Below are 26144 nucleotides of genomic sequence, written 5' to 3'. Positions count from 1 at the left end.
ATAATTGGAGGCCATGATTGCACAAACCTCTCAGAGACTCCAAGGCAAAAGCCAAACCCAAAGTCCTTTGAAAAACCTGCAGTCCCTGCAGGGCGCATGAAGGAGCCCCCAGGGCCATTGCTGAGCAAGGCTCCCCAGGGACTCCTTGCAGCAGATCCTTGAGGCCACTGGGATGTGGGCTAGGGGGGGGATGCTGAGGGCAGGACAAGGGGCTGACAGTGCCCAGCCTGGCTGGGGCTGTGCCAGGAGGTCCCAGGGCCTCAGGACAAGGTGTCTCCTCCCAGCCCTTGCTGGCACAGACCCTGCTGTGCCCCAGGGCACCAAGACTTGGCTTCTCCTTGTCCCCACCTGTCATCACTGCCTGCAGTTCTCTGCTCTGCCTGGGGCCTGGGGACACTTTCTCAGTTGTGTCTCTCACTGGGACCCATTAAAAGTCCAAGAAACTTTGGAGTTGGATTCTGCCTTGGAGTTCCTGAGAGGTTTCTTCATCTCCCTCTCAGGGACTGATGTTCAGGGCCTGAGCACAAAGGCCCAGAGGCTCATTAAAGTCCTTGTGCTGTGTCTGTGCTGCTGAGCTGGGCTGGGCTCCTGGCACAGAGGCAGCTCCTGGTCACCAAGAAGAGCTTCAAAAGCACATTTCTCTTGATGAGCAGCTCTTCTGCCAGCCCAGCAGGGCTGGGGCGCTGCCTGCAGCCAGCCCGGGCACAGCACAGAGGCACAGAGAGCTTCAATCAGTCAGGGCTGGGAAGGGGCTGAGAAGTGCCTGGGGCACAATCACTGCCAGCCCTTGGCACAGGAACCTCTGGCTGCAGGACAATGCAGCTGCATCTCCTGGAGCCATCTCCTCAAGCTGGAACATGCCAATGCCTGCAGAGCCTGTGAGTACATTCTCTGATTGTCTCTTGTGCAGAGCAGCCAGGGGTGCCCAGGGCTGTCCTGCAGAGCAGGGTCCTGCAGCCCAGGGCGCTGTGCTGGGGCAGGGACTCTGCTGCCTGCCAGGGACAGCTCTCAGCCAGCCCTGGCAGCTGCTCCCAGCACTGGGGGACAAGATCTGGGTGGCAGGAGACAGCTGGTGAGGCTTGGGAGTGTTCTCCTTGTGTGGGGAGGATGCTGCATTGTTCAGGACTGCTCCCAGCATGGCATTTAACTGCAGAACATTTTCAAGTGGATTATACAGGGAGCAGAGCGAGACAGGGGTTGCATAAAAGACAAAATCCTGCTTTTTAAATCTACTGCTCTGGGTTTCCTGGATGGGATTTGTACACAGATATTCATCTCTCAGTTCAGATCGAGAAAAAGAAATTTTTTTTTCTCAGATCTCACTAAACCAGGCTTTTCCAGCTTCCTCTAGGGGTGCTCTGATGTTTCCATCAGAGCCTGCAGAGCCAGAGCTGCCCCTGGGCAGGGCCTGAGCTGGGAGGGCTCTGCAGGGCAGAGCTGAGCCCCCAGGGCTGGGCTGGGCTCTGGCAGCACTGGCAGGGCCCAGCCCTGGGCACAGGGAAGCAGCTGCTGGCAGGGACAGCTCCAGGCAGCAGAGCCCTGGGCAGGCAGTGGGGGGAAAGTGCCCCCAGGCTGTGCTGGGATATTTCAAGTCCTCTCCAAACCCAACTATTCCATGATTACTTTTCTTACAGATCCCCATGTCACGGCACAGCAAATGTCCAACAGCAGCTCCATCAGGCACTTCCTCCTGCTGGCATTGGCAGACACGCGGCAGCTGCAGCTCCTGCACTTCTGCCTCTTGCTGGGCATCTCCCTGGCTGCCCTCCTGGGCAACGGCCTCATCATCAGCGCCGTAGCCTGCGGCCACCACCTGCACACGCCCATGTTCTTCTTCCTGCTCAACCTGGCCCTCGCTGACCTGGGCTCCATCTGCACCACTGTCCCCAAAGCCATGCACAATTCCCTCTGGGACACCAGCAACATCTCCTACACTGGATGTGCTGCACAGCTCTTTTTCTTTGTTTTCTGCGCTACAGCAGAGTATTTCCTCCTGACCGTGATGTGCTACGACCGCTATGTGTCCATCTGCAAACCCCTGCACTACGGGACCCTCCTGGGCAGCAGAGCTTGTGCCCACATGGCAGCAGCTGCCTGGGCCAGTGCCTTTCTCTATTCCCTGCTGCACACGGCCAATACATTTTCCCTGCCATTGTGCCATGGCAATGCCCTGGGCCAGTTCTTCTGTGAAATCCCACAGATCCTCAAACTCTCCTGCTCACATTCCTACCTCAGGGAACTTGGGCTTCTTGCGGTTAGTGGCTGTTTGGTATTGTGTTGTTTTGTGTTCATTGTTTTCTCCTATGTTCAGATCTTCAGGGCTGTGCTGAGGATCCCCTCTGAGCAGGGACGGCACAAAGCCTTTTCCACCTGCCTCCCTCACCTGGCCGTGGTCTCTCTGTTCCTCAGCACTATTATCTTTGCCCACGTGAAGCCCCCCTCCATCTCCTCCCCATCGCTGGATCCTGCCCTGTCAGTTCTGTACTCGGTGGTGCCTCCAGCCCTGAACCCCCTCATCTACAGCCTGAGGAACCAGGAGCTCAAGGCTGCAGTGTGGACACTGATGACTGGATGCTTTCGAAAACATTAAACTGATGGCCAATTTCTGAAAATCACTTGAAATAAAACTAATCTTTGATACTTCTGCTTGGTTTCATTTCGGAGGTTCTTTTTCTTTGTTTTACTTTTTCCGTATCCACAAAGAAATGTCATTGCTTCCGACATTTCTCATTTTGTTTCTCTCCATCTTCCCTGTAGCCACAGACTGTGTCAAGGAGGGGCTGCGCTCTCGGTGGCTTTAAATGAACTAAAGGATCTCCCAGCAGAGTTTTCTGCAGAGATGCCCTTTTGTTGTCTTCTCTGGAGCTGCAGCAGCAATGTCTGTGTGCAGAGCTGGGGCAGATCAGTGCTGGCCCAGCAGCTGTGCCCAGCAGCAGCAGCAGCACTTGGTGTTGCCAGTGCTGCTGCCGTGGCCCTGCCCCACTGCCCTGGTGGCCCTGGTGTTGCTGCAGGGCCTGAGTGCTCTCGGGGCCGGGCACAGCCCTGGGGGTGGCAGTGCCGGGGCTGCAGCAGGGACAGGCCATGTAATATAAATCACCTTTGATAATTCTTTTGGGTTTGGTTGTGGGTTTGTTCTTTTTTTCCCCATGTTTCAGTTTTTTAATAATATCCACAAAGAAAAGCCATTGGTTTTGCCATTTCTCATTTTGTTTCTCTCCATCTTCCACATGGCCACAGATTGTGTCAGTGAGACGCTGCACTCCATGTGGCTTTAAAGAAACTAAAGGATCTCCCAGCAAAGATTTTTCCAGACATGCCCTTGTGTTCCCTTCTCTGGAGCTGCAGCAGCAATGTCTGTGTGCAGAGCTGGGGGCAGATCACTGCTAGCACAGGAGCTCTGCTCCTGCTGGCCACACCATTCCTGATCCAGGCCAGGAGCCATTGGCCTTCTTGGCCACCTGGGCACACTGCTGCCTCATGTCCAGCCTGCTGTCCATCAGTCCCTGCAGGTCCCTTTCTGCCTGGCTGCTCTCCAGCCACTCTGTCCCCAGCCTGTAGTGCTGCAGGGGTTGTTGTGGCCAAAGTGCAGGGCCCGGCACTTGGACTTGGTAAACCTCACCGTGTTGGATTCATCCTACCAAGGTTCCTGTGCAGACCACTCCTATGTTCCCTCAGATCAACACTCCCATCCAGCTTGGTGACATCTGCAAATATGTCTTTGGTTCCATGGAGCCCCTCAGTGTCACAATGGCCTCCTGGTTACACCAGGCCCTGCACTGTCACACTGGTCTCCTTGGGTCCATGAGACCATGCAGAGCAACAATGGTCTCCTTGGTTCCATGGGTCCCCAAAATGTAACAATGGACTCCTTGGTTCCATAGGGCTTCACAGTGCCACAATGTTCTCGCTGGTGCTGCAGTTCCACCGTGGCCCCTTGGTTCCACGGGGCCCTAGGGTGTCACAATGGCCCCAGAGTGTCCCAATCATCACAGAATGACAGAATCAAATAGGCTGGAAAAGACCTTTGGGATCATCAAGTCCAACCAATGCCCTAATACTGCCTTGTCACCCAGACCATGCCACTGAGTGCCACTGGAGAGGGACAGTGACTCTGCCACCTCCCCCCTGGCCAGCCCATTCCAGTTCCCACTCACCCTTTCCGTGAAGAACTCCTTCCTATTGTCCAGCCTGAGCCTCCCCTGGTGCAGCTTAAGGCTGTGTCTTCTTGTCCTGCCCTCCAGCAGATCCACACTCACACCCAGCTTGGTGCCATCTGCAATTTGTGAATGCTGCACTCGATCCCCTCACCCAGACCATCAGTGAAGATATTAAACAGGACTGGGCCCAGCACAGATCCCTGGGGACAGCACCAGTGCCTGGACACCAGCTGGGTGCAGCACCATCCCCACCACTCTCTGGGCCCAGCCTCCAGCCAGCTCTTAAATCTCCCAGCCAGGAGGGAACCTGCCCAAGCCGTGGGCTGCAGCTTTTCCAGGGAATGCTGTCAGAGACAGAGTCAAAGGCTCTGCTGGAGTCCAGGCACACAACATTCACAGCCTTTCCCACATCCACAGCTGGGTCACCTGGGCATAAAAGGAGACCAGGTTGGTCGGGCAGGACCTGCCACCCCTAAATCCACGCTGGCTGGCTCTGATCCCATGGCCATCCTGTGGGTGCCCTGTGATGGCACTCAAGGTGATCTGTTCCATAACCTTGCCAGGCACCCAGGTCAGGCTGACAGGCCTGGAGTTCCCCAGATCCTCCTTCCAGCCCTTCTTGGGGATGGGCTCACACTGGCACCTCCAGTGCTCTGGGACCTCCCTGCTGAGCCAGCACTGATGGTAAATGATGGAGAGCAGCTTGGGGAGCTCATCCACAGCTCCCTCATCCCCCTGGGATGGATCCCATCTGATCCCATATACCTGTGAGCATCTGAGTGGCTCAGCAGGTCCGCAGCTGCTTCCTCCTGGATTCCAGGGGGCTGTTGTGCTCCCTGTGCCCATCTACCAGCTCAGGAGAACACTTGTCCTGAGGACAGCCTGTCCTAATATTGAAAATTGAGAAAAACAAGGTGTTAAGTCGCTTAGCCATTTTCTTGTCTTTAGTTACTATTTTCTCCACTTTATCCAATAAAGAGTAGAAGTTCTCCTTCTCCCTCCTTTTTGCTATTAAGTTTTTTTTAAAAACTACTTAGCATTTTTTTTACAGATGCTGCCAGGTTAATTTCTAATTCAGCTTTCACCTCTCAACTTTTCTTTCTGTATAACCTAACTACATCCTTAAACACTTTCTGAGGTAATGGTCCTTTTTCCCCCTGAGTTCCCACAAAAGCTCCATGCCCTGCCAGGCCAGTCATTTTCCTCACTAGCTCATCTTTTGCCACACTGGGACAGGCTGCTCCATCCCCTTTAAGATTACTTTCTTGAAATGTGTTCATCCTTCCTGGACCCCTTTGTTTTTAATGGCTGTTTCCCTTAAAAGAATCAGTACCTGATTCGGTACTCCCCAAATCAGCATCCTAAACAGGCCAAAGTCTGCCCTTCCTAATTCCAGTGTCAGCAATAAAGAGATTCAACTGACCAGGCCCCAGCCCTGAGCCGTGGGGACAACCCTTAATGTGACTCCATTTCTGAGCTGCTCTGAGTGGCAGGGATTGGATGAGGGAAATGGTGGTGTGGGGGTAGGAACAAAGTCTGTTTGATTGTCAGCCATGAAGGGTCTGGATTTTCATACCTGTTCAAACTGCATGAGGAGGTGCTAGAGATAAATATGAACTGGACATTGCTGATATCAATCTATAAACCGGAAAAGGTAAAAGGACAATACAGTTCTCTCTGCATTGTTTTCAATAAAGTATATTCACTTTGAATACACTTCTGAAATCTGACTAATTAGCCAAAGAAGAATTGAAAACTTCAATTACTCCCATGAGCTTGTCTTGCTTGGATGTTTTGAGCATATGCTTATGAGCTTATATCACTGAATTCCTGAACTGAAGAGCTCAAGAAAGAAGAGGCCTCTGGAGGAATAAAATTCATCAGCAAACCCCAAGTGGCTGAGGATCCATGCCCATGAGAGCAGCAATGGACAAAAATGGGCACAGCTTTGTGGCTGCTGTCCCAGCTTTGGCATGGGCCCTGGGCCTGGAGCAGGAGCAGCTCTGGAGGACCCCAAGGCCGGGGCTCTGCTGCTGCCCTGGGCAGATGGGATGGCAGCAGGGGCTGCAGAGCTCTCAGCACCTCAGGCCGAGGGGAGCAGGGCAGCCAGGGAGCCTCCTTTGGCCTTGGCCCAGCACCTTCCCCCATGGCTGGGGCTGAGTCCTGAGGCAGCTGCAGCTGCTGCTGTGGCCTTGGCAGGGGCTGAGGCCGTGGGGCCAGTGCCCAGAGCAGCCTGGCCTGAGCAGAGCTGTGGGGCCAGAGCCGGCTGGGCTGGGCTGGGCTCAGAGAGGCCCTTGGTGCTGCCCAGAGCTCAGGGCAGCTGGCAGAGCTTGCAGGGAGCTGGGCTGGGCTCCGAGAGCCTGGCCCAGAAACCATCAGTGTCCATCTCAGCCTGGCTGAGCGTGCAGGGGCAGGACTCAGGCCAGGCCTTGTGGGGCAGGGCCAGCGCCTGTGCAAGCATTGCAAACAGGCAAGTGGCCCAGAGAGGAGGCTGCTCTGTGCCCTTGGTGGCATGGACAGAGCAGGGAGGGGGCCCAGGACATTTGTCAGCGCCAGCCTCTGTGCCCATGCGTTGGCAGGCCTGGCTGCTGAGCCCAGCTTTGGCCTGGGCTGAGTTTGGCTGTGGCCCAGCTCCATCCTGCTGCGGGGCTCAGGGCCTGTTCCCGGCCATGGCCAGCCCTGGCTGCCTCTCTGCTGGCCCAGAGGCCGGCAGAGCCCGGGGCAGGGCTGTCTGTGCAGCCCCACAGGTGCCACGGGCTCTGCAGGAGCTGGCAGAGATTGCCCAGCAGGGAGGCCATGGGGCACAGAGCCCCAAGGCTGCTGTGGGCACCACGGCACAGGGGCCGTTCCCAGCCGCAATGCTCCTGGCCTAGGCTGGGCCTGCACAGGGGCTGGGCCACCATGGCTGGGCCAGCACAGGGCCACAAAGGGGCCACGCAGCCGCTGCCGGGGCTGACAGCAAGGCCAGGCACACACAAGCAATTGCTGAGCATGGCCTGCACTGGCCAGGCCTGACTGTGCCAAAGGCAGAGCTCAGCTGCCCTTGGGGGCTGCAGCAACACTCCAGAGCCCAAAGAGCCTCCATGGCTGGGCTGGAGACCAAGGCTGCCAGAGGGAAATGCAGGGCTGCTGCGGGATGGGGAGGCCATTGAATTCCAGCACACACCTCAGCTCTCTGATGGTCCCAGCACCATGCTGGGCCCTGTTTCAGACTGGAGCAGAGCAGATGTTGATGGGACAGGAGCCCTATGGGGCTGTCAGGGACCTGCAGCTTGCAAGGTGCTCTGCTCTCCCTCAGGTGCTCTGGGAGAGATCCAATCCCAGCTGGGCACCTCAGGGCACAAGTGCCACTGCCTGTTCATGGGCACACAGCTGATGTCTGTCTGGAAAGGGGCACAAGTTTTAATGTCTGTTAGTTTTATAATATACAAGCAAATCTTTATTATCTGGGTCACTTGAGTATTTTAAGTAATGGCAACGTTTTCCCATCAGGAACAGGAATTTCCTGGATCTACTGGATCCTTTTACTGAAGGATGGCAAGAGAAGAAATAAAGATCTTCCCCTCTACCTTTGCCACTGACATTCAGTCTAATATTTCATGATCCCCTTCCTTGAGGTGTTTCCAGCTCTTCTGTTTAAATGGCCCTGTCAAAGGACATCTCTTCAATGGATCAGCTGGATTTATGTCCTTCCCGCTGCTCCCAGATTTCCTCCTCCAGATGCTGTCTGGTCATTTGAGCGCCTCTCAGCTGACTGGTTTCATGCTTTGAACTTCAGAGAGTGGCCAAAACTTTCAAGTTAAAAAAAAATGAACTGAGTATCTCACTGTGGTTACACCTATCACAGAATTTCCATTTCTTATGTTTTTGCTTAAAAAAATGTTCCTGTTCAGAAAGCCATTGAGGATGGTGGACATGTCAGATGCTGCTGGGACAACTCAGAGAGCTGAGGGAAGAGCTGTGATGGTTATTAAACTGTTCAAATGTTCAACTTGTGTTTGTTGGCAAGAAACCTTTCTGTGCCTCTGAGTGTCACCAGGCCCTGAGCCCAAAGGACACAAACCTGATGAGTTGTGGTTCCCACTGCAGGGGCTGCACTTGGACCTTGGCTCTGCACAGGAGAGCTCTTCATCCCCTTTCTCTCTTTTCCTCCGTCTGGGCATGGAGGGAGCTCCTGACTTCAGCCTGTGACTCGTGTGTGCAAAGAGCAAATCTGGGCAGAATCAGGGCAGGGACGGTTTGGGGGGGACCTTGGGATCTGTGCTGGGCACAGAAGGTGTTTTCCATTGCTCTGAGACTGTCTGCTGTGCAAAGTGGATTTAATATCCAGCAAATGAATGACTTTGGCATTTGATGGAGCTGTGCCTTCCCTTGGCTTTGTTGGCTGACAAGAAATGAACATCCCTCTGTGTCTCAGGCAGCTCCTTCTCCAAGGAAAGCAGGTGGGGGTTGGAGCCAAGGAGCTGAAAGCTGCAGGTGCAGCCTGGGCTGGAGGGAGCTGAGATTTGCACAAGGCTGCTCTGAGTGCCAGGGCTTGGATGGGGGAAATGGTGGGGTGGGGGTAGGGACAGAGTCTGATTGATTGTCAGCCATGAAGGGTCTTGATTTTCATATCCATTCCAACTGCATGAGGAGGTACTTGGATTCAATGTCAATTGGAGATTGCACATGTCGATTTATGAATAGGAAAAAAATTCTAAACTGCACCTAAAAATGTTTTTTCACTGTCTTTTTAAATATAATGTATTCACTTTGAAGACACTACTGAAATCTGTCAAATTAACCACAAGATTTTAACACTTAAATCAAATTTTTCCCAGAGACGTGGCTGTTAAAGTGTTGTGAATGTTAATGAGCCCTGGGCCACTGAATTCCTTCACTGAGGAACTGAAGGCTGAACAAATTATTTGGAAACTGAAATCAAATGATTCCCAGAGGCTTGGCTTGTTCAGGTGTTCTGAATGTTCATGAGCCCTGGGACACTGAATTCCTGCACTGAAGAGCTGAAGGCTGAACAAGCCTCTGGAGCAGTGAAATTCAGCAGCAGCCTCCAAGTTGCTGAGGATGTCAGCAGCCCCCACTGAGGCCATCCCTGCCCAGAGACCGTGGGGGAATGGGCAGACAAGGAGAGCGTCCCTGGGGCTGGGGCAGCACAACTCAGAGGCAGCAGTGGCTCCAGCTGGGCAATGGAGTGTGGAATGGGGCTGGGAAAGCCCTGCCTGGGCTGGGCCAAGCAGGACACACAAGCCCTGGCCCCATCCCTGAAACAACTCTCTCAAGGAGACAGTTAGAAGGAATTACAATTGTTTGTGTCCTCTGAGTCGGTTTCACTGGAGAAATAGCAACAAGAGATTCTCAGGAGCTCAAAACAACAAAGCAGCATTTACTGGCAACTTTAGAAAATCAGAGAAACTTTGGCAGAATGTTTATCATGATATGTTACTGGTTTTGGTTATTAAATTATGATTTTTCTAATCTTGATATTTCCTAATTAATGTATTAATGTATTGATGAGTGTGATATGTTTTAATGTCGCTTAATTATTTATGTATTGTGTTCTGAAATAGGATTACGAGAAAGGTAAAGTAGGTCTAAAATTTTAAAAGGGTATAAAGAAAATTTCATTAAAAGCAGCCTAAAGAAAAAAGGTATTTCAATTCTCCCCCAGTGAGAATTGAAATAAAGTCTTTGGAACAATTTCTTTTCTTTACAACTTTTTCTTTTTACTGACTATGTAAAGAAACTAAACTTAAAATTTTGAGTTAGTTTACTATTTCTAGAATAGTCTTTTTTTAGTTTAATTTGGGAGAGAAGTTTTTCTTGTTAAGGTTATGGAGATTTTTTTGCAAGAGGAAAAATTAGGTTTATTGTGGTTCTTAATTCTGTCAACTTCTGGAGTACTGTTTTAAAGATGAGTTTTTTAAGGGTAAAAGTTTTTATTTTTTACTTTTAAAATTATTTTTACCTCTGGAAATAGAGATCTTCTCTTGGGGGTACTGGCTTATGTTTTTATCTCTTCCTGTTTAAACTTTTTATGAAATTACAGTTATTTTACATTTGTTTATTTTATTATGAAGGTTTTTGCTTGATAATAATATAAATATTTTTCTTTTTTATAATTTTATGTGCTATAAAAAAAGATTTTTTTTCTTTATAATTTATAAGAGGATTTTTTTTTAAGATTAAGGTATTTTTTCTTTTTTTTATTTGGGATTTCATTTCTTCTTTACTGACTTTGATGGTTTTATAGTTTTTTTATGTTTTTATTTTGGTTTTTTCCTTTTACTTGAGGGAGGATTGAATATTGAAAGGGTTGGCAGCTGACCTGCCAGTAACTTGTAGTTGAAGTAGTGGCTGGGTTGTGTTAGGATTGGTTTTATGGTTCATTTTTGTGGGTTTTTTTGTTTAATTTTAGTTGTAGGGTTATTTTGTATGGGTTGTAAGTTTTAGGGGTTTTTGGTTTTAGTTGTGTTGGGGGGAGGGGACTTGATGGTAAGATTTTAATAGCTGTGGCTGGCTTTGTTCTGGTTGGGGTTTTGTAGCCTCTTTTGTTTTCCTATTTGAGAGTTGTTGGGGTTTGGTTTGGTCAGAGTGGGGCCGATGGGGAGGGGGAAGCCTGGGGAGGGGGGAAGGAGCTCAGCCCATGGCAGGGTTGCTTGGTTTGATATGGTTTGGTTTGGTTTGGTTTGGTTTGGTTTGGTTTGGTTTGGTTTGGTTTGGTTTGGTTTGGTTTGGTTTGGTTGAGATGGGGGCCAGGGCCGGGGCCTGCTACTTCTTTATTGACTGGAAAAGAAAGAGGAGGTTTCTGGGTTTTTTCATCTTTAACATTTGTGTTTCACAGAGCAGGTTCAGTATCTCAGTGGTTTAACACATTGTCAGTTACACAAAAAGTTATGTATTACTTTTTAAAATTCTTCTCATGTCAAACTACAATAGACATTCAATCAACAAAAAACATTTCTCAAAGTATTGACTTGGCCCATTCAACTTCACAAACTCTAAGGCTGTTCAATTTAATATTAATCAAAATTTGCAAGAGGAACAGAAGAAGAAGACACAGAAAGAGAGAAAGACAAAAAAGATGCACAGAAGCACACACACAGCTACCAACTCCTGGATTCCAGTACCATTCAGAAGGAAATTCCAAGAGGAGGTAGGGTCAAGATGTGTGCTTGCCTTGTGGTCAGCCTTCAATACCCCTTGGTCTCCCTGGGCCCTTCCCCGGTGGGACTTGGGCTCATTTGGTCCCTCAGGAGCTGGGCTGGGGGCTGCAGAGGTGGCTGTGGAGCATTGCCTGTGCTGTGCCAGGGACTGGCAGCCACTGCTGGGCTGGGATAGAGGCTCTGGGGGGATTGGGGTTCCAGGGCAGGGCAGGGCTGGGCTTCCAGGGCAGGGCAAGGCTGGACCTGCCCCTTCCTCCCCCACGCAGGAAATATTTCCAGGCAACAATCTCCTCCAGTCCCTCACAACAGGGAATGTTGGAGGTGGAACCCCAATTCTGGCCATGGGCACCTGGCTGAGAAGGACAGTTCTTTTCCATAGGAAGGAAAGGACGGAGCCCCAGTGTTTCAGTAGCAGATGAGAGGAGACCCTCAACATGCCAAAGTCAGCTGGACCACTCAGGCAGCCCCCGGGATGCCAAACAAGCCACACCTCTATTGTGTTCTCCTGGTTCCATTGGGCCTTGCAGAGTCAGAATGGTCTCTTGGGTCAATGGGTTCCAAAGGTGTCACAATGTCACAATGATCCCCTTGGTCTTATGGATCTCCCCAGAGTCACTATGGTGCCCTTGGTTCCATGAGGCCCCGTAGTATCACAATGGGTCCTTGGTTCCATGGTGCCACACAATGTCAGAATGCTCTGCTTGGTTCCGTGGGACCTCATTGTGTCACAATGGTCTCACTGGTTCCATGAGGCCTCACAGTGTCAGAACATCCTCTTGGTTTCCCAAGGCCCCAAAGGCTCACAAGGGTCTTTGTGATTCCATGAGTCCCTTCAATGTCACAATGGTCACCTTGGTTCCGTGGTGCCCCACAGTGTCACAATGGTCCCTTGGTCTCACAGGGCCCCACAGTGTCACAATGGTCCCTTGGTTCCATGGGCCCTGTGCTGCTGCATTCCCCCCTCCCCTTCTCAGCCCCCCCTGCCAGCTGAGAAATGCTCCTTGGGGCTCGGCCTTGGCCAACAGCCCCTGGGTTCAGCTCCTCTGCAGCTCATCACAAACACTGTCTGCTCCAGGCACTGCTGCTGCACAACCAGCTCCTGCTTTCTGGAGGAGCAGCCCTGGGAACTGGTTTTGTTCCCTCCGTGGCACAACATCCCTGTTCTCACACTGCCAAAGAAAGCTGTTGGTGCCAAGTGTGGCCAGGATGAACCATTGCTGGGACTGAAGCCCCTCTCTTGGGGCCCTGCAAACAGCGCTCCAAAAGGAGCCCTTGGAGCTCTCCAGGGCCAGCGACTCCCTCTGAGTGGGGCCTCTCCCAGCCGGGAACTCTCCCGTTTGCTGCACTCGGGGATCCCCAACAATGACGGAGCCTGGGCTGATCCCCCCACTCCTCCAGGCTCAACCCTTCACCCTCTGGGGAGATGCCAAAGTATCCACAGGGAGCATTTCCTGCCCTCAGGGGAATTTCTCCCAGGTGCCTTGCACTGACTCTTTGTGTCTGTGTGCACACAGGAGTGCCTGTGCTGGGGAAATGTGGCAGAAATGCTGCTCTCTGAGGGGTTTGAGTGCCTTGGATAGCTGAGTTGGTCAAATATCCAGATATCAGTAGGTAATGTTAAGTCACAAGGCCTAAGCTAAGTTAAATGCAGCTAAGAGTTGTTCTTTTGCCAAGTTGTTCTGTTTAATTTATTTCTCAGCTAACTTGAATAATAAATGTTATTACTCTGTTAAATTGCAAAGTCATATGTTTTAAGTTTGGTTAAGTAGTGTTAAATGCTGTTCTTTTGCTAAATTATGAAATTGAAGGTATCAGTTAAGGTTAAAGTATAAGTTAAGTCCTGTTAAGTTTGAGCTCTGTTAATTGTTTAGGCCATATTCCTTTTATCCTTGCCCTCACTGTCCTTGTGTCACACACATACACAGGGACAGTCCTCAGTTCATTTCTGGTTTGATTGCCTGGATTTTATTTGGTTTTGTTGTTGCTTTGTTTCCTTGGTGTGCCTGAAGTGTCCAGTCATGTCGGGTCGGCGGAAGAATTGCAGCACACAATACGCGTGATCAACAAATCTCCAAGTTTATTGATAGCTCACACATATTTATATTGGTGTTAATGAAGCTTATACATATTACAAAGCTGAGCTCATTATTGGTTAAAACACACATGAATCAACCACACCTACTTCTATGCCCTAATGATTATTTTGTTTCTATGTTTACATTCCTGTGGCTATTCTACCTAGGCTATCTTCATTTTTCTGGCAAAAGATTTTCTCCCCCATCTTCATGTTGCAGCAAGGTCACCATGACCCTTGTCAGTGATTGGACACTGATTACTTAATCCCCAGCTTGCTTCCCTGAACCTTATCCAACGGTATCATATCAAAGTGGCCTTTCTCAGCTAGCCAATTATCCACAAAGCTCTCCACACAGTCAGGAGCAGAGTGACTCTTGCCAAGGAACTCTGTGCTGCTGTCCCTTAACATTAAATCTGGTTTTTGCTGATCCCTTGCTGGGGATTTTTTCAGCGCTCTCAAGGCCTCGCTGGTACCAGGGTGAAGGAGCCCTGGCCCAGGCTCTGGCCCTGGGGGACACAGGGATGCTGCCGGTGGGTCCCTGTCCCCCTGTGCCACACCCAGGGCCCCGGCCCCCCGGTCCCATGTCAGGTTCTGGGGTCGATCTCGTGGAACATCCTCTGGGGGACAGGGGACCCCGCTGTGCACGAGCAGGGTTGGACTGCTCTGGGGGGAAATGTGAGGGGGGCTGGGGCAGAGTGACCTCCCCAGTGACCTCACACAGCTCCTGTGATGTCACACAGCCGACTGTGATGTTACACAGCCCCTGTGACGTCACAGAGCCAATTCAAATATGTCACTTTGTTTTGTCATACTGCAGTGCTGTGATGTCACAGAAGACTGTAATATTACAAAATTACCCTGTGATATCACAATCTGTTCTGTGATGTTACAGCCAGCTCTGTGGTGTTACACAGCCACCTGGTGATGTCACAACCCACTCTCTGATGTCACAGATCCATACTCTATGGTGGCAGAGTCTGCTCTATGGCCTCACATCCTACTCTGTGATGTCACAGCTCCCTCAGTGATGTCACAAAACCCTCAAGAACTCATTTACATTGGAACACTGAAGTTTCTTGTACTTTGAAGATATCCCTGTCAGGGACACAACTGAGAAAGTGTCCCCTGGTTCCAGGTAGAGCAGAACACTGGAGTCAGTGATGACAGGTGGGGACAAGCAAGGCAAAGGTGCCTCTGGTGCTGAGCAAACCTGGATGTGTTTCAGGAAAGCAAAGGGCCAAGGCCTGAGCCCCAGCCCCTGGCCAGGCAGATCCTGTCCCTCCCTCAGTGCTCAGGGCTCTTCCCAGGATGGGCACTGGGATGTGGGGATGGGCAATGCCAAGGGCAGGAGCATGGGGCGGCCCCTGCCAGGCTGCTGAGCAGGGACCAGGAGGCAATGAGGCCCCAGGCCTGCAAGGGTCACTTGTCCCCTCGTGGCCTCAGACCCAGGGCCAGCAGCCATGGCCAAAGTGCTGCCCAAGTTGGCTCTGTCAGGGTTGTCTTGCAGCTGCTGCCCATCCTTGTGCCCTGTGCAGCCCAGGCTGTCCTACGGTGTCCCTGCCCTGCGCCTCTGTCCCTGCAGGCTGTCGGCATCCCCCGGCTGCCCCACCTGGCTGGGCCCTTCCTTTGCTGACAGCTCTGCCTCCTGCCTGCCTCTGCCTGCCCACACAAAGCCTTGGGCTGCTCCAGGATCCTTCTGGGGGACGTGCTGCACCACAGCCCTGCCCTGGCTGGAAAATTCTTTTGCTTGGTGTCCAGCCTGGGCCTCCCCACTTGGTATTAATTCTTCCTTTCTCCAGCTGTTCTCTACTGTGTCAAAAGGATCCACCATCTCTGAAACCACCCTTCAGTCCCTCCCAGGGCTCTCCTCTACTGTCCTCAGTTTCCACCCCACTGAGCACAGAGCTCCTATGTCCCTACAGAGTGGTCAAGTGCTTGAGGCCAAGAGCACCTGGACAAGAGGCACAGTTCTTTTCTATAGGAAGGAAACCACAGAACCCCAGGGTTTGAAGGCAGAGGAGAAGGAGTCACCAGAGGCCAAGGCCAGCGAGACCTGTCTGTCTTTGCAGCTTTTGTCTGAAAGCAGCCTTTGGATATATGGGGAATTTTGGGGGTGGAATTACATTTCAGCCACGGGTTCCTGGATTGGAATGGCAGTTCTCCATAGGAAGGAAAGGACAGAGCCCCAGTGTTCCAAAGGCTGATTAGAGGCAGCCGCAAGGAGGCCAAGGCAGCCAGATCTGTTGTCAGGGAAGAATCCTCGGAGAGACAGAATTTGGGAGGCCAAACCCCACTTTTGTCTATTGGGCTCTGGACGAGAAGGACAGTTCTTTTCCATAGGAAGGAAAGTGCAGAACCCCAGTGCTTCAAAGGATGATGAGAGCCAAGGGAACCTAGATAGTCCTGGAAGCTTTTGTCTGGAGCTGTCCTTGGATTTAAGGAATTCTGGAGGCAAGTTCTCAGTTTTGGCCATGGATGCCTGGACTTGAAAAATGTTTTTTTCCATGAGAAGAAAAGCACCAGCCCCCGGAGTTTTGAAGGCAGATGAGAGGTGGCCCCCAAGAGGCCAAGGCCAGCCAGAGCTGTCTGTCCCTCCAGGTGACATATGGGAATAATCCTTGGATATAATCAAATTTGGAGGAGGAATCCCAATTTCAGCCATGAACCCCTGGAGGAGAAGGACAATTCTTTCCCAAAGGAAGGAAAGCACAGAACTCCAGGGTTTCAGGGGTTGATGAGAAGCAACCCTCAACATGCCAAGGTCAGCTGGACCAGTCAGGCATTCCCCAGGAGACCCAGCCAGCCAGATCTGTTCCATGTTCTTGGATCCTTGGGGCCCTGCAGCATCACAATGAGCCCTTGGTTCCATGAGGCGCTGTAGGATCACAACAGATCTTTGTTTCCATGAGGCCCAGTGATATAACAATGGTCTCCTTGGCTCCACAGTGGCACAATGGCCCCTTGCTTCCATGAGACCTTGCAGTGTCAAAATGGTTTCCTTGTTTCCATGGGACTGTGCAATGCCACAATGGGCCCATTGGTTCCTTGAGGTTGTAGTCTTAAAATGGCTCCTTGCTTCCATGGGTTCCTGAGGATCACAATGGCCCCTTGGTTCCACCAGGCCTGGATGTGTTACACTGGCCCCTTGCTTCCATGGGGACCTGCAGTGTCACACTGGCCCCCTGTTTCCATGAGACCTTGCAGTGTCACAGTGGCTGCCTTGGTTCTATGAGGCCCTGTGGTGTCACAATGGCCCCTTGGTTCCATGGGGACTCAGAGAGCCAGAATGGTCTCATTGGCTCCATGAAGCCCGACAGTGTCACAATGGTCTCTTTTGGTTCCACAGTATCACAATGGCACCTTGGTTCTGTGAAGCCCTGAAGTATGGAATGGCCCCTTGGTTCCATTGGGCTCCTCCCTGCCACACGAGTTCTCAGTTCCACGGAGCCCTGCAGTGTCACAGTGCTCTCCTTGGTTCCACGGTGCCACACAGGGTCACAAGGCCCCCTCAGTTCTACAAGGCTCCATAGTGTCACAATGTTCCCTTGCTCCCATGAGGCTGTGCCATGTCACAATGGTCTCATTTGTTCCACGAGGCCCTGCAGCTCCACAGTGGCCCTTGAAGTGTCACAATAGTCTCAGCAGGTTCCCCTGCTGGTTCACAATGGCCTCCTTGGTTCCATGAAGCCCCGCTGTGTCACCATGGCCCCTTGGTTCCATGGGCTCCAGTGGTGCCACAATGATCCCCTTGGTTCCATGAGGTCCCCACATTGTCCCAGGGATCTCCATGGGAAGGGAAGAACCCAGCCCCAGTGTTGCAGGGGCAGTCACCAGAGGCCAACGCCAGCCAGACTTGATGGTACTGGCAGATTGTGCCTGGGAGCAACCCGTGGATATACAGAATTTTGGAGGTGCAGCCCCAATTTTGGCCATTTCTGTGTAGATAATAAGGACAGTTCCTCTCCAAAGGAAGGAAAGCACAGAGCCCAAGTGTTTCAAAGGCAGATGAGGAGAGAGGTGGCTCCTGGGAGGCCAAGTCAGCCTGACCTGTTTTTCTTGGTAGCTTTTGTCATAGAGGAATCCTTGGATATATGGAATTTTGGAGGAGAAATCTCAATTTGTACAACACACCCTGTGTGTGACCGTGTTCACAGGGGCTCTTGGATGAGGGAAGAGACGAGAATGTTGACTCCATGTTGAGAAGGCTTGATTTATTATTTCATGATATATAATATATATATTACATTATAACCATACTAAAAAGAAAAAGAAGGACAGGTTTTCTCAGAAGCTAGCTAAGCTAAGAATAGAAAAGAATGAATAACAAAGATCTGTGTCTCAAACAGAGAATCCAAGCTATCTGGTCTGTGGCTGGCCATTAATTGTAAACATTCAAGATGGCCCAATCAGAGATGGACCTGTTGCATTCCACAGCAGCAGATAAACATTGTTTACATTTGTTGCTGAAACTTCTCAGCTTCAGCAGGAAAAATCCTAAGAAAGATTTTCACAAAAAGATGTCTGCGACACCCATAAGAAGAAAGAAGGTTTTTTCCACAGGAAGGAAAGCACTGAGCCCCAGTGTTTGGAAAGCAGGTGAGAGGCAGCCCCCAAGAGGTCAAGGGCAGCCAGACCTGTCTGTCCTGGCTGCTTTCACTTGGGAGCAATCCTTGGATGTACGGAGTTTTGGAGGAGGAATCCCAGGTTTCCCTGGTCAAGATGAATGGGTTTTTTTCCTATAAGAAAGAAAACCACAAATTCCAAGTGTTCTGGAAGAAGATGGGAGGCGGCCACCCTCAGGCCAAGCCAGCCAGCCCTGTCTCTCCTGGTGCCTTTTATCTAGGGGCTATCCTTGGACATTGGGCGTTTTGGAGGTGGAATCTCAGTTTTGTCCATGGGCACCTGGATGGGAAGAAGAGTTCTTTTCATGAGGAAGGAAAGCACAGAGCCCCAGGGCTTCAGGGGCAGATGAGAACCAGCCCTCCACAGGCCAAGGTCAGCCGGACCTGTCAGGTGGTGCCCAGGAGGCCCAGACCTGCTCCATGTTCCCTTGGTTTCATGGAACCCCACCGTGTCACAATGTTCTCCTTGGTTCCATGAGGCACCAGAGTGTCACAATGTCCCCTTGGTTCCACGAGGTTCCGTAGTGCCACCATGGTGCCCTTGGACCTCCATTGTCACAACAGACCCATGGCTCCATGAGGGTCCGTAGTGCCACCATGGTGCCCTTGGACCTCCATTGTCACAACTGACCCATGGCTCCATGAGGTTCTGCAGTGTCACCATGGTGTCCATGGCTCCATGAGGATCCATAGTGTCACCGTGGTGTCCTTGGATCTCCACTGCCAACACTGACCCATGGCTCCATGAGGTTCCGCAGTGCCACCATGGTGTCCATGGCTCCATGAGGTTCCGCGGTGCCACCGTGGTGTCCATGGGTCTCCATTCTCACAGCTGACCCACAGCTCCATGAGGTTCCGCGGTGCCACCATGGTGTCCTTGGATCTCCATTCTCACAGCTGACCCACAGCTCCATGAGGATCCACAGTGCCACCATGGTGTCCTTGGATCTCCATTGTCACAGCTGACCCATGGCTCCATGAGGTTCCGCGGTGCCACCGTGGTGTCCATGGGTCTCCATTCTCACAGCTGACCCACAGCTCCAGGAGGTTCTGTAGTGCCACCGTGGTGTCCATGGGTCTCCATTCTCACAGCTGACCCACAGCTCCAGGAGGTTCCGTAGAGCAGGCGCTGGACTGACAGATGCCGGGCTCCAGGTGTGTCTCTAAATTCAGTTCATTGTGTCCAAGGCGTCGCCGCAGTCCAGGGTGACGGTGACAGAGCCCGTGCCTGCAGCTGCCGGCTCCAGCTCCAGACCAGCCTGGAGACCCTTCAGGTCAACTTACACATGCGTTATATTCTTTTAATTACATTTCATTATACACTTTTCTTTCGATTACATTTCATTGTATACCTTTAAGTACATTTCATTATATACTTTTGTTTTAATTACATTTCATTATATACTTTTCTTTCGATTACATTTCATTATATACTTTTGATTGCATTCCTTTATATACTTTTCTTTTAGTTACATTTCATTATATACTTTTGATTGCATTTCATTATATAATTTTCTTTTGGTTTCATTTCGTTATATCCTTTTAATTGCATTTCTTTATATACTATTTTTTGATTACACTTCATAATTTACTTTTGATTACATTTCATTTTATACTTTTGGTTACATTTCATTATATACTTTTGGTTACAATGCTTTATATATTTTTCCTTTGATTACATTTCATTATATACTTTTGATTACATTTCATTATATACTTTTAATTACATTTTTAATGTACTTTTGATTACATTTTATTATATACTTTTCTTTTAGGTTACAATGCATTATATACTTTTCTTTTAATTACATTTCATTATATACTTCTGTTTTGATTACATTTCATTATATACTTTTAATTACATTACTTTATATACTTTTGATCACATTTCATTACATACTTTTCTTTTGGTCACATTTCTTTATATACTTTTGACTACATTTCATTATATACTTTTGATTACATTTCATTATATACATTTCTTTTGGTTACATTTCATTCCATACTTTTCTTTTGATTACATTTCATTCTATACTTTTCTTTTGGTTACATTTCATTATATACTTTTGATTACATTTCATTATATACTTTTGATTACATTTCTTTATATACTTTTAATTACATTTCTTTATATACTTTTCCTTTGATTACATTTCATTATATACTTCTGTTTTGATTACATTTCATTATATATTTTTAATTATATTTTTCTATATACTTTTCTTTTAATTACATTTCTTTATATACTTTTCTTTTGGTTTCATTTCATTATATACTTTTAATTACATTTCATTATATAATTTTCTTTTGATTTCATTTTATTATATACTTTTGTTTACATTTTTTAATACACTTTTCTTTTGATTACATTTCATTATATACTTTTAATTATATTTCTTTATATACTTTTAATTACATTTCTTTATATACTTTTCCTTTGATTGCATTTCATTATATACATTTCTTTTGGTTACATTTCATTATATATTTTTCTGTTGATTACATTTCATTATATACTTTTGATTACATTTTATTATATAATTTCTTTTGATTGCATTTCATTATATACTTTTGATTACAAATGCATTATATACTTTTCCTTTAATTACATTTCTTTATATAATTTTAATTACATTTCATTATATACTTTTCTTTTAATTACATTTCATTATATACTTTTAATTAGTTCATTATATACATTTCTTTTGATTACATTTCATTAAATACTTCTGTTTGGATTACATTTCATTATATACTTTTAATTACATTTCATTATATAATTTTCTTTTGATTTCATTTCATTATATACTTTTGATTACATTTTATTATATAATTTCTTTTGATTGCATTTCATTATATACTTTTGATTACAAATGCATTATATACTTTTCCTTTAATTACATTTCATTATATACTTTTAATTAGTTCCTTATATACATTTCTTTTGATTAAATTTCATTAAATACTTCTGTTTGGATTACACTTCATTATATACTTTTGATTACATTTCATTATATACTTTTAATTATATTTTTCCATATACTTTTCTTTTAATTACATTTCTTTATATACTTTTCTTTTGGATTCATTTCATTATATAGTTTTAATTACATTTCATTATATCCTTTTCTCTTGATTACAAATGCATTATATACTTTTCTTATAATTACAATTCATTATAAACTTTTCTTTTGATTACATTTCATTATATACTTTTGTTTGGATTACATTTCTTTATATGCTTTTCCTTTGATTACATTTCATTATATACATTTCTTTTGGTTACATTTCATTATATATTTTTCTGTTGATTACATTTCATTATATACTTTTGATTACATTTTATTATATAATTTCTTTTGATTGCATTTCATTATATACTTTTGATTACAAATGCATTATATACTTTTCCTTTAATTACATTTCTTTATATACTTTTGGTTACATTTCATTATATAATTTTAATTACATTTCATTATATACTTTTTTTTTGTTACAATGCATTATATTTATATATATATATACTTTTCTTTAGGTTACAATGCATTATATAGTTTTAATTACATTTCATTATATACTTTTAATTACATTTCATTATACACTTTTAATTACAGTTCATTATATACATTTCTTTTAATTACATTTCATTATATACTTCTGTTTTGATTACATTTCATCATATACTTTTAATTATATTTTTCTATATACTTTTCTTTTAATTACATTTTATTATATACTTTTCTTTTGGTTACATTTCATTATATTCTTTTAATTAAATTTTATTATATAGTTTTAATTATATTTTTCTATATACTTACCTTTTAATTACGTTTCTTTATATACTTTTCTTTTGGTCACATTTCATTATATACTTTTCTTTTAATTACATTTCATTATATACTTTTAATTACATTTCTTTATATACTTTTCTTTTAATTACATTTTTTATATACTTTTCTTTTGATTACATTTCTTTATATACTTTTAATTACATTTCAATATATAATTTTCTTTTAATTACATTTCATCATATCCTTTTATTTTGGATTATTAAATTGAATTTTTTGGGTCCTTTTTTCCCCTTTTTACTAATAAATTTCCGGCTTGGGAATCTTTCCCTGGTTTTTCCTTCCAAACGGCGTCGGCGCGCCCGTGGAGAAAAGAAAAATTTGGGTTTTTTGTGATTGGCTGCGAAAATTTGGGGTTTTTTGGGGGAGGGGGTTGGCAGCGAAAATTTTGGATTTTTTTTAATGATTGACTGCAAAAAAATTTGGGGGTTTTTACGAGGAGTTGATGGGGTGGGTGGGAGAATTTGGGGTTTTTGCGATTGGCAGAAAAAAATTTGGGGTTTTTGTGATTGGCCGCCAAAAAATTTGGGAATTTTTGGGCAGGGGTTTTTGGGATTGGCTGCGAAAAATTTGGGGGTTTTGTGAGGGCTTGATGGGGTGTCTGGGAAAATTTGGGGTTTTTGGGATTGGCTGCCAAAATTTGGGGGTTTTTTTGAGGGGTCGATGGGGGTGGCTTTGAAAATTTGGGGTTTTGTGATTGGCTGCAAAAATTTGGGGTTTTGGGATTGGCTGCAAAAATTTGGGGTTTTTGGGAGGGGTCGATGGCATCACTGTGAAAATTTTGGGTTTTTTGGATTGCCTGTGTCATGGTTTGACACTGGCACAATGCCAGTGCCCCCATGAAGATACATTCTCCCTGGTTTCTGCTGTGAGATGTGACCAGGAATAAGCAAAGCAGGCTCCTACTTAGGGAAAAAAAAGAACCAGAACTTTATTAACTACTCTACAACTACAGATAAAAAGGAACACACACACACAAGGAAAATGAAAACCTCACATATGCATTTCCTCCTCCCCCCACCAAATTTCCAACACAATACATCTTTTCCTCAAATCACCAACTCTCGGTCCAGCAGCACCTTTTAGACAATCAATCCTCAGTTCATCAAGAGGAGAGGAGTCCTTCTTGTACCATGGGCTTCCCCTGGAAACACAGTCGAAGCCTCGTGTGTTTCTGTGTCACTCGTGGCACCGCCCGGAGTACATCTGCCATCGTGACTTCTTCCTTTTCATGTCCAGTGCTCTCACCACTGAACACGGACCAGAGCTGCTTCTAGGGTTGTCTTTTAAGGATGCTCTGTCCCGATCCAAAAAAGGCACAGTCTCTCCTTTGGGACACCTGTCCCCACAATCTCTCCTTTGGGACACCTGTCCCCCCCATATTTTTTCACCCCCTGGGGCCGAGGGGCATCAACACTGAACCCTCTTGTTTCTGAGGCCATTGCCTCCCCCTAGAATGCAGTCTCTGTATCACAAGGAACATGGGTCTGTCCATGGCTATACAAAAAGAGTCCAGCAAAAGCCACTCCATCATCTCTTCCCACTAGGATTATTACTCTTCTACTATCTCTCACTCGCCCAGACCTCTCTCACACTTGCACATTTCCTTCCTCATCTTCCACTCTATCTTCCAGGAGAGGTCAATGATCTGTAAAGTTCTCATTCTCCAAAAAGGGGTTAAAAGCTCCTACAAGTTGCCAGCTGAACCCTCCCCTTCTTCTCCTTCCCAGCCGTGCTGCCGGCACAGGCCCATGTTTATCAAGTCTCAAGGTTTCAGTCCCAGGTAGCGGCTCTCTTTCTCTCTCTCTCTGTGTCTCTCAGGGGGGGCTGCCCGGTGGCTCCCGGTGGCTCCCGGTGTCTCTCTCTTTCTCTCTTCCACCCTTCCACCCCCGGGCTCAGGCCTACCTCTCTCGGCCACATGGCTTTCCCCTCCCCCTGCCCAGCCAGCAGCTGGGCCGGGGGAGAGACCCGAACTCTTTCCCGACGGAAACCCAAAAAGACCCTCCCAGGGGAGAGCTCTGCTTTTAACCCCGTGTTCTCAGAGGCGTGTCCATGTCCTAATGGCCAGGTTAAATGCCAATATTAAAGCCTGAATATCCATTGGCCCAAAACACAGCATCCCAAAAAAACACATTTCCTGTCAAACCACCACAATGGATCACCAGGGCTCTTCCCAACGTGGAGTCTCCAATGGGAGATAAAGCTGGAGTGGTGCATTAAACTCTTCCTGCAGTTGGGGCATTTGCAGGGCTTCTTTTACTGGTGCCTCCGTTGGTGTCTGCTCAAGTGAGAGCTGCTGGTGAAGCTCTTCCCACACTGGGGACACTCGTAGGGTCTCTCCCCAGTGTGGATGCGCCGGTGGGTGACGAGGGTGGAGTTGTGCTTGAAGCCCTTCCCGCAGTTGGGGCAGAGGAAGGGCCTCTCATCAGTGTGAATCCGCTGGTGCTGGAGGAGCTGAGAGCTGGTGTGAAACTTCTTCTGACACTCAGGGCACTGGTAGGGCCGCTCCCCTGTGTGGATCATTTGGTGGATGATCATTTGGGTCTTCCTACTAAAGGTCATCCCACATTCCCCACACTTGTATGGCCTTTCCCCAGTGTGGATCCTCTGGTGGCAGATCAAGAGAGACTTCTGCCTAAAGCTCTTCCCACATTCCCCACATTCATAGGGCCATTCCCTGATGTGGGTCTTCTGGTGGGAGATCAGGTTAGAGTTCTGGCTGAAGCTCATCCCACATTCCCCACACTTGTGGGGCTTCTCCCCTCTGTGGATGCCTTGGTGCCTGATGAGGTGGGAGTTGCGCTTGAAGCCCATCCCACAGTCAGGGCAGCGGAAGGGCCTCTCATCGGTGTGAATCCGCTCATGCAAGAGGAGATGGGAGTTGGTGTAAATCCTCTTCTGACACTGGGGACACTCATAGGGCCGCTCCCTCTCCCCAGCGTGGATGCGCTGGTGGGTGATGAGGGTGGAGTTGCGCATGAAGGCCTTCCCACAGTCAGGGCAGCAGAAGGGCCTCTCATCGGTGTGAATCTGCTGGTGCTGGAGGAGACTGGAGCTGGTGTGAAACCTCTTCTGGCACTCAGGACACTCATAGGGCCTCTCCCCAGTGTGGATGCGTTGGTGGGTGATGAGGGCAGAGCTGCAGCTGAAGCCCTTCCCACACTCGCCACACTTGTAGGGCCATTCCCCAGTGTGGATCATCTGGTGGCTGATCAGGGTGCTGCTCTGCCTGAAGCTCTTCCCACACCCCAAGCACTTGTGGAGCTTCTCCCCATCATGAAGCTGCTCATGGGCCACCAGCTCCGAGCTCTGGCTGAAGCTCTGTCCACCTTCCTGGCACAGGGTGGGTCTTTCCTCCTCAGAGCCGCTGGGCTGGCTCAGGAGCCCCTCCTTCTGTGGGATCTCTGGGGCTTTTCCTCCACGTTGGAATTCTGCACCATGGAGCCATTTAAAATGGCCTCTTCCACATGGTTCTGCTGTGGAGATTTGTCCTCTCTGGTCTCCATCCTCAGCTTCTTCTCTGGGGGAGGAAGGACAAGGAGAGGACGGGATTTGCCTCCATGCCAGAGGGAAGGGGAAGGAGATCCCCCCAGTGCATCCCCAGCAGGGCAGGGTTGGCAGCAGGGTTGTCCTGCAGCCGGGGGCCGTGCTGGGCTGGGAGATGGAGCAGGAGAGAGGGGGAAAGGGGCACTGACTTCCTCCTCACCTGCCTGCGTGTCCTGGGACATCTTCCTCTTCCTGTCAGCTTTCCTCTACATCCAGCAAATGTTTGGGAATGGGAAATACTGATTTGGGAAGAAAACAAGGGATCAGCACGTTGAGTTTTGTACTGGTTTGATGGAAAACCTGGGGGAGAGTCTAAGCCAGAATTCCAATTTAATAAGAAAGTGAAGATCAGGGCAATGATACAGAAACACGGCCTTAAACTGACAGAGTCAGGATATAACCTGACACCCTGCTGCTGGTCAGGGTGGTGGCAGCAGTCCCATTAAATGGTGGCTGCCGTCCTGTTGGAGAGATGAACGTGATTCTGTCCAAGCAGTGATCCTGTAGAAGGGTTTGGTCTTCCTCTGGAGGTCCAGTGCTGGTCATGGAGCTCTTGTCCTTTGGGAATCCAGTAGGCAAGCTGCTCCTGGTGTTGCAAGCCTGAGCTTATATCCAGGCAGGTATGCTTGGATCCTGCCCCTGGGCGGAGCATCCCACAATGGGATGATGGAATTTGATCAGTCCTGCAGTGACACACAATGGCCCATTCACAGAAGATATCTCCCCTGGAG

General features: G+C 48.1%; 1 protein-coding gene and 2 pseudogenes across 1 annotated transcript; 2 read left to right on the top strand and 1 right to left on the bottom strand.

The window, feature by feature from the left end:
* LOC118700713 (zinc finger protein 271-like) overlaps positions 1-26144 on the top strand; it is a 342045-nt pseudogene that overhangs the window by 205198 nt on the left and 110703 nt on the right.
* On the top strand, positions 1658-2634 carry LOC118700722 (olfactory receptor 14A16-like). The gene has a single exon (XM_036405313.1). The coding sequence runs from the start codon at positions 1658-1660 to the stop codon at positions 2588-2590; it is 933 nt and encodes a 310-aa protein (XP_036261206.1). The 3' UTR covers positions 2591-2634.
* On the bottom strand, positions 19189-25595 carry LOC129047055 (zinc finger protein 629-like; annotated as a pseudogene).

The sequence above is a fragment of the Molothrus ater genome, chromosome 35 (genome assembly GCF_012460135.2).
Source record: "Molothrus ater isolate BHLD 08-10-18 breed brown headed cowbird chromosome 35, BPBGC_Mater_1.1, whole genome shotgun sequence".
Lineage (NCBI taxonomy): Eukaryota > Metazoa > Chordata > Aves > Passeriformes > Icteridae > Molothrus > Molothrus ater.
Note: the sequence above shows the minus strand (reverse complement) of the source record. Positions and strands in the feature narration are given on the sequence as shown.